General features: G+C 43.9%; 1 protein-coding gene across 1 annotated transcript; it reads right to left on the bottom strand.

Moving 5' to 3' along the window:
- Nucleotides 1-208: 208 nt before the first annotated feature.
- CBLN2 (cerebellin 2 precursor) lies at nucleotides 209-7,679 on the bottom strand. Its single transcript, XM_055296632.2, has 3 exons — nucleotides 7,237-7,679; nucleotides 4,097-4,216; nucleotides 209-3,819 (listed from the first exon to the last, which is right to left on the bottom strand). The coding sequence occupies exons 1-3, from the start codon at nucleotides 7,591-7,593 to the stop codon at nucleotides 3,622-3,624; spliced, it is 675 nt and encodes a 224-aa protein (XP_055152607.1). The 5' UTR covers nucleotides 7,594-7,679; the 3' UTR covers nucleotides 209-3,621.
- Nucleotides 7,680-8,051: the final 372 nt, after the last annotated feature.

Genomic DNA, 8,051 nt, shown 5'->3' with positions numbered 1-8,051 from the left:
TAATTTCACATATACATGAACACATAAATCAAAATTATTAGGATGCAATGAAAGCTCAGAAATTACAGATAGTAAACATAGTTTCTCAGGACCTAGAGTGGACTCATCAAGGTTGCGACTTAAATTAGAATATATTTTAACTTGAAAAATTCTGTTGTTTTAAAAGCATTTACAGTTTAGTAGGGGTAATATTTATCAGCCAAGGCAATTTACTGTTATAATGCGGTAACATTACTACCTCATTTTTTATTTGTGTTAAAAATGTTACAGTTGTATATGTTTATAAAATGTTGGCATTCCACACGGAAGCAGAGAGCTGAACTTGAACCACACAGGACAGCCAAAGAACATAATTGAGAATTGAGTTAATATTACAACATATAGATTTTGATATTATCATCATCCCTACAATCAAATGAGACAAAATTCTAACCCAGTGCTACAGTTTTAATAGTCTATTGAGAAATATGGATATTTACTTTCATAAAATTGTCCGTCAGTCATATTAAATTTCTTCATAAATTGCGTGTCAAAAATATGCTTTTGCAGAAACACCCTCCCTGCCAAGGACACGTCCCATGTTATCCTGGTGCCTTCCAGCCTTCCAAGCACTTCTGTGCGGTCCTCACAGCTGTCCTGTAAGGTGGGGGACCTTGCGGGGCTACTGCCCTCACCCAGATGAGAAAACCCAAGCTCGAGACAGGGCTCAGATGGCCTTTCAGATGTTACAGAGGCCTCTCCTTTTTTTCCAATTAAAAAAGTACATATTTTACATTTTGATCTGACCTATATATTTTTGTAGACAAAATACAGGAGCTTCAGATGCCTCATAGATCCTCAGCCAAAGAGAACCTTGGCAGATGCTGCAGGGGATGAGAAACCACTTTAGAGACACTAGCAGCATGGCTCCTTCCTGAGGCAGATATTGGAATCCATCACAAGCGAAAAAAAAAAAAGAAGAAGAAGAAGAGGAGGAAGAAGAAGAAGAAGAAAGAAGAAGAAGAAGAAGAAGAAGAAGAAGAAGAAGAAGAAGAAGAAGAAGAAGAAGAAGAAGAAGAAGAAGAAGAAAAAGAAGAAGAAGGAGAAGGAGGAGAAGAAGAAGAAGAAGAACTAAAGTAGAATAATCAGGATATCACGTTTTTTCTAACACAAAATAAACCCCTGAAATATACTGTTGTTTAATTAGGTCTACTTAATAGCTTATTTATTAGACAGGATAGCCCCATAACAACCTGTATGTAATAAAGGTGTAAATACAAACATACATGTGTTATATATGATGAAGTGACAAAAGTAACAAGTACTCGTATATGCTTCAATCTGTGGTATATTATATTGTCCTCTGACGAGGTTTCCTGTTTGTTTGAAATTGAACATAAGTTTAAGGAAATGAGGGAAAAAGGAATAAAATAACCAAGAGCAATAAACCATATTCCAGCATCCTTCTCGTTACGTTATCAGCCTTAATAAATAATGTTCTTATTTAGAAGTATGTCTCCTAATCACAGAGCCAAGGTACCCCAATGCTCTTTTATTGATTTTTTTCCCTCACAAAATGCACCAGCATTTCAATTCAAATAAAATTCTGCATCCCATTATGCTCTTCATCTGAGGACAGTAAAACTTAGACCCTTAGTCAAACTATGCATTTTGTCATTTATATAATCCCCACAGAATTTCTTCTTCAAAAATAGAATCTAATTCCTCTCCATCCTCACACACACATTTTTGGAAACAACTTATGCTCTTAAAATGCTAGTTTCTTTTATATCAGTGTTCACTGATGAAAATACTGGATTGGAACTTGCACCACATCAAAGATGACATGTGATAAAAGCAGACTGCCTATCCCTAAAACCTTCCTAAGCTGTCTTTTTCACATATCTCCCCAAAGATCTTCCTTTTCAAAAAATACATATGTATAAACTGAAAAATATCTAAGTGTACAATATCCATCCAGACCCACAGCCAGGTCTGCACATACCGGTACATGTGTGTTTGAGAGTACATTTTTTACAGAGGCACTGTATAGATTTATCTTCCCCAGGTCCTTGACAGTCGGCCTTTACTTCCACACATTTTGTGAGTTGGGAGACGAAGTGGAGGATAAGAGCAAGCCAGACATCAAACCCATTTATTCTGAATCTTAAATTATGACTTTCATCATCAATATTTTGGTTACATTGTTACACAAAGAACAAATTAACATCTGGTTTGAGGTCTCCTCTTTGATTGCTTTGGGATTAGTGACATTTCCTTGGCATATGAATTACACACCCATCAACTCTCAGCTGTGTCTTAATAATGTTGTTGTACGAGATGCCAAAACAAGAAGGATTTGTAACAGTGCTCCTGGGGTGCCTCCACCAATATCTTTAACCACAGTGACTTCCAGGTGGCTTCTCGCCAGGTGCATGCAGGAGAGTGTCAATGCATCCCTTTCCTGGGCAGATCAAAAGAGGATCCGGAGGAAGAGGAGCTGGTCTGTTGGCTTTGAAGCACCTGATCACTGTGCGCTCACTCAGAGGTGGATCCAAATAAATTAAATCACCCGCTGAGAAGTCACAGCACACGTGGCAAAGAAACAGTATGTTTAGGGGACTTGGTCATTACAGCTTCCATTCCCAACTTATACGATTCAGGACCACTCAGGAACACCAGGTTCTTAAAGGATTCTGAAGTATAAATTAAAAAAAAAAAATGCAAGTTGCTATTAATAGTTCTAAAGGTGCATCTTAGAATCTCTTTGAGAGAATAAGCAGAATTGTCCATTGTGTTATTTTTATTTTGATAAACAGATACTTTTTGTTTAGTTTGGTCTCGTCTAAAACAAAACATACATGTATTTTAATGTTTTGTTTTGTTTGGTCTTATCCAGGAATTCAACATATATTTTCTCTCCCCAACCCCAGCAAGAAAAATAAAAGTGGGGTTGAGGAGGGAGAGCTGAGTGTGGAAAGAAAAGTAAAGCTTTTCAAGAAAAAACACAAACAATACAAAACAAAAGTTGCAGTCCAATCGTGCAAAATTTGCTTCTCTGGATAAAGCACTTCTTGACAGGTTCACAATGTCCCCATCCCCCTCCCAAGTCCTCCCATCCACATGGTGGGGGGAAGAATACAGAACGAAAGTGAAGCCATTCTTTTTCTTAAGGCTATACAGACACACACAGAACACATGTCAAGGACTGTCCAGCAGGTGGTTCTTTGCCGGGCTCCTGCTTCAAGCCCTGACTGCAACCTGCAGCCCATCCTGGAGTCAGGAGCTCTCCTTCCATTGGGACAACAACACAACATACAAACAAAAGAGGTCCATGGTCCCAACAATAAAATCCGATATTGACTTTACAATCACAGGTACAAATTGCTCAAATCGATAATTTCATTTCTCCTTAAGACCTTGTCATCTAAAACTAATTAGAGGCCAGGTTCCCGAGGAATTGTCAGTATTCCAAAAAACAAAAACAAAAGTACTGGAGGTTTCAAAGGAAATCATTCTTCTACTGCAACAGTCTGGTGGAGGTTGGAAACAAGGTGTCCAATTCCAGCAAGTTAAGGGTGTTTTAAAGGGCGGATTCCCGGGTCCAGATTCCATTCCCCCACCATCTAGGGGGCTCTGTGTTTATAGAGGAAACACCAAGAAACCCGAGAATGTGGAGTATTTCCAGCCCCCCATGAGGTTGCCTCTCTCAAGTTTGAGATGCACTTTGTCTTCCCTTTCCATGAGCAGCAGCACGCCATTGCTAGCAGCTTCTCTGGTGACATCCTGGTCTCCTGCAAAGGCCGAGATCACTGGGTAGCCATTCTGCATTAAACTGACCTAAAATGCAGAGAGTAGAGCTCAGCAGACCATAAAGGACCCAACTCCCACACACTGTTCTCTCCTCTGCCAATATCCCCACTCCCACCCCCATCCTTCCCTTAGAGTACACATCGGGGGGCCTGACAGTGAGCACTTCCAGCTAGTTCGGAGCCACATCACCCCTGGACAGCCCAGTACCCTGTTTCCGTCAGCCTCAGAGACCAGGTGAAGGGGCCTTTAGCAATGGGGAACTATTAACCCAAACCTGAAAGGATCCAGTTTCAAATCTACCCACCTGGATGGTTTGTCTGTTATACACTTTGACCACGTGGAAGCTGAAGCTATAAATCCCTTTTCTCGGTGCTACAAATATACTGGAAGCAAGATCAAAGTGGTTGCCAATATTTACTAATACCTGAAAAAGAAGAGGGAACACAGCACACAATAGCAAGCCCCTCCTCGGTGTACGTTTTCTTCATCCTTGTATAACCAGCAACGCTGCCTCCTTCATCAGCGGCTGGGAACACAAATTCAGCATCCTCAGCATTCTGGCTTCCCCAGGAAGGAGGCAGTGCTGAAGTTAAAAGATCCTATAGCCGGAAGTAATCTCAAAGGTATTTCAATAAATTGTAACTAATCAAGATTTCTAAAGCATATTTTAATTATGCATTCAAAAACTGGCTGTGAATTTTGTAAGTTAGGGGGGCAGGGCAGAGAGAAAGGAACCGAAGATGGTAAGCTTGTTAAACAAATCCTAAATGGAGTCCAGGGAGGTCTGTGGAATTATGGGGACATCAACATGATGCCTTGTTTGACAAAAAAAAAAAAGTTCCATTCTGAGTGGGTAGAGAAGCAGCTATGGAGCAAGAGGCCAATTAAAGGAGATCACGTCTGTAAGTTCAAGCTTGGGACCTAACTTCATGTGCTCCCAGAGACAACCGGCTCTGTGAGGTTTGGATCTCCAGTGTTTCCCAGTGCCTGGCACACTCTGGACGCACACAGTAGGTGGTCGATGATGGGTATTGAATGAAATCCCTTTGTAGAAAAACATTTGCTACTCCTGCTTTTCCTTAATTTTCCCTGAGCAATGTGCTGATCCCTTGCCTGAGCCATGGTGCCCTGTAAATGAGCTTGAATAAATAGAGAATCGGCAGCTTGGACATCCTTAGCTTAAGCTAATGAGAACTCTACAACATGCAAAACAATGACAAAATTAGCCACCTGGAATGAGCGCATGACCCTGCAGATGGCTTTCCTCAGATAAAAGGGCAGGGGTGAGTGTTTCATAAGCAGAATTTCAAGAGTGGCAGGACCCCCGTGACGACCCAGTTTCTTTCAGATGTTCAACACAGACTCTGGCCATTTTGTCTGGATGCTGTCTCCATCCTCCTCATCCATAAATGCACAACTGCTTTATAATAATAGGATGGCCTGCCTTCTAAAATAAACAGCCAGCAACAACATCAAAATCCTGGGTTTAAGATCTTGTTACCTAATGGGAATACAAACTTCAACCAGAATACCTTTGCTGTTATTTCTTACACGCTCATTATAGATGAATAACATGCAATTCCCAACGCAATGTGAAATGCTGCCAATGACGATCTCCAGAATGACTTGTGAAATATGCCTGTTTCAGCTTCTTCAACCCAGCTGTGAGCACCACTTCAGCTCCACTCAAGGGCAGGACTGAGACAGACACTCTGGGCTCCATTGTTAAGACAAGCACCCCGGGATGCCTATTCTCAGTCTCACAAGGCTATGCTCGCTGTCTTCCTTACAAAGCTTTAGAAAAGAATAAAGCATTCTCCATTTAAGCCTCCGGAGCTGCTTCTGCCTTTCACCTCAACTCCTTCACCTCAATTTTACATTCCGGAAACTGATAAATTCAGGTAGAATTTAGCCCTGCTGTAGATGAAAGAACACCCAACCAGACCCTGAAAAGCAGACCTCAGCTCCTCATTAACTGGGGAGCCAGAGAAACATTAAACGCACTCTGCCATAGTTTGCTCATGTATCAAATTAGAATCCTGCTACTACTTATCCTGCCCTCCATCACAGAGCTTTCTTGTTACACAAACGCAAAGGTGGACATAAAAATGCTATGAAAACTTTGCAAGACATCGGTAAGTGAATAATAATAATATAACAATAACTGCACGTAAAGGAAACCTTACGAATAGAATATTAGTTCCCAAATGCCTATTCCATTGTTGTCTCATCTGGACATAATCAAAATAAATAACTTCATGTTTTGTAAATAAAAATGAATTAAAGAAAGAGACACATGCCTCCCCCCGCCAAAAAAAAAAAAAAAAAAAACCTCAAATACTTGATGCTTAATAATAATTAAGAAATAAATACGCTGGCTTAAATAGAGTCAAGAGTGTGTGTCTGTAGGTTTATGGTTATTAAGTTTAAGAGTTGCCTAACAGACCAAAGGAAAGTCAATTAAACACGTACAGTAAGCCCTGGTAGGTTATCAGTGACTGCCAGGCGCCCCATTCTGAGGGAAACACTTTGGTAAAATGATTAGGTAATTAGCTAATTAGCTAAAGCTTGGAAACCTCTGTAATGTTTTTAATTTTTTTCTGAAAAACAACAGAAACCAGGCGAGCGGGACACAAAAAGAAGGTCATAGCCTTTAACCCTGAGCACCAATAACCCAAAGAAGGGTTTAGAAAGGCCTGATAATATCTCTGAACTTTCTGCATTGAACCAAATGGCATATGTTAAGTGGCTTAAGGGGACGTAAGTCACTGCTCTTTTAAAAAATTTGTACCAACACACTGTTCATGTATAGATTGTATATATTGCATTTGCTTATGGTATATATTTCATTTACTATATATTTTACTTATATAATCACAATATTTTGTTTTGTATTTATATACCCATCCCTGCTCTTCCTCACTTTTTTTTTTTTTTAAGATAAACATCCCTTCCCCAATCCATTCCTCAAAATAAGCAGTAGGAATGTATTTTCCAAATGCTGGCAGAGACTTGGGAAGACTCCTTTCTTGAGCGTGGAGAGTTTTAAATGCACTCAATCCTTCAGGTGGCCACCTGGGTGACTGAAGACCATCAACCACACCGCCGTGAAAAGTAAAACGTGCAATGCTTCCTTTTGGGAAACATATTTCAAATCTTTAGGTTTACGGAACTCTTAGAAAGCTTAGACAGCCTTAAAGGACTCTCAGTCATCCAAGTGCCAAGTTAGCTGATCATTTAAAAGTTTTTAAAAAGCCAAAATGTGGAAAAGGGAGAGTAGGAGTGCGTTCTATGAAATGGAAGGAAAGAGAGTAGCAAGCAGGGCAGAGGGGGAGGACAGAGCCTGGAAACTCCACGTCCAAGAAGCCTGAACCCCAGCCCGCGCGCGCAGGTCCCCGCCCCTCTCCCCGGGCTGGGGGCGGGGTGGGCAGGCCGGCGGCTGACCTGGTCGAAATAGATGGTCATGGTGCGGTTGCTCATCTCGGACGGCTCGTGGTTGGTGCTCCGCGTGGCGGAGAAGGCCACCTTGGCGCTGCCGGAGCGCACGGAGATGCCCAGGGAGGAGGTGACGGCGCCGTCCGCCGACGGGCTGGAGTCGCACACCACCAGGCACTTGCCCTCCAGCACGATGGGCTCCGTGTCGTTCTGCGCCCGCACGGGGCAGCAGGCGGGCAGTAGCAGCAGCAGCAGGGCCAGCGCCACCCCCAGGCAGGATCCGCAGCCGCCCGGCTCGCGCAGCGCCCCCCGGCGCCCGGGCATCATCAGCCGCAGCCCGAGTGGCCCCCGGCCGGGCGCCTGCATCGGGGCTGGTAGGAGGTGGCGCGCGGGGGCGGAGGCCGGCGGGAGCGCGAGCGGCGCGGAAGGGCGCGAAGGAACGCGCGGGGCCCGCAGCAGCCTCCGCGGGCCTTCGTCCCCAGCTCTGACGTTCAAGGCCAGGGTCGTTCTCAGAAGAAAGGCGCCCGTGAACCTGTCAGGGCACAGAACCCAAAGCCTTACACCGGGAGGTGGAGCCACCAGGAAGAAGGGGGACTGGGAGCAGGTCCCTGCGGCTCGGGGGCTCTCCCCGAAGGCCACTCAGTGGCTCTCCCCGAAGGCCACCCCCTTGGTCCCGTGCACAGCCAACCCGCTCTCCGATCTGGCACAACAGGTCCGGAGAAACGCCTGGGCGCAGCGGGCAGCGCATCCCTGAAGGCTCCCGAGCGGTGCGCGGGGCTGCGACGAGGGAGGGGGCTACGCTTCTGCAGGTCCTCATCGCTAAG

Source organism: Symphalangus syndactylus, chromosome 1 (genome assembly GCF_028878055.3).
Source record: "Symphalangus syndactylus isolate Jambi chromosome 1, NHGRI_mSymSyn1-v2.1_pri, whole genome shotgun sequence".
NCBI classification, from domain to species: Eukaryota; Metazoa; Chordata; class Mammalia; order Primates; family Hylobatidae; genus Symphalangus; species Symphalangus syndactylus.
The sequence above is the reverse complement of the archived record's forward strand: the minus strand, read 5'-3'. Positions and strand labels throughout refer to the sequence as shown.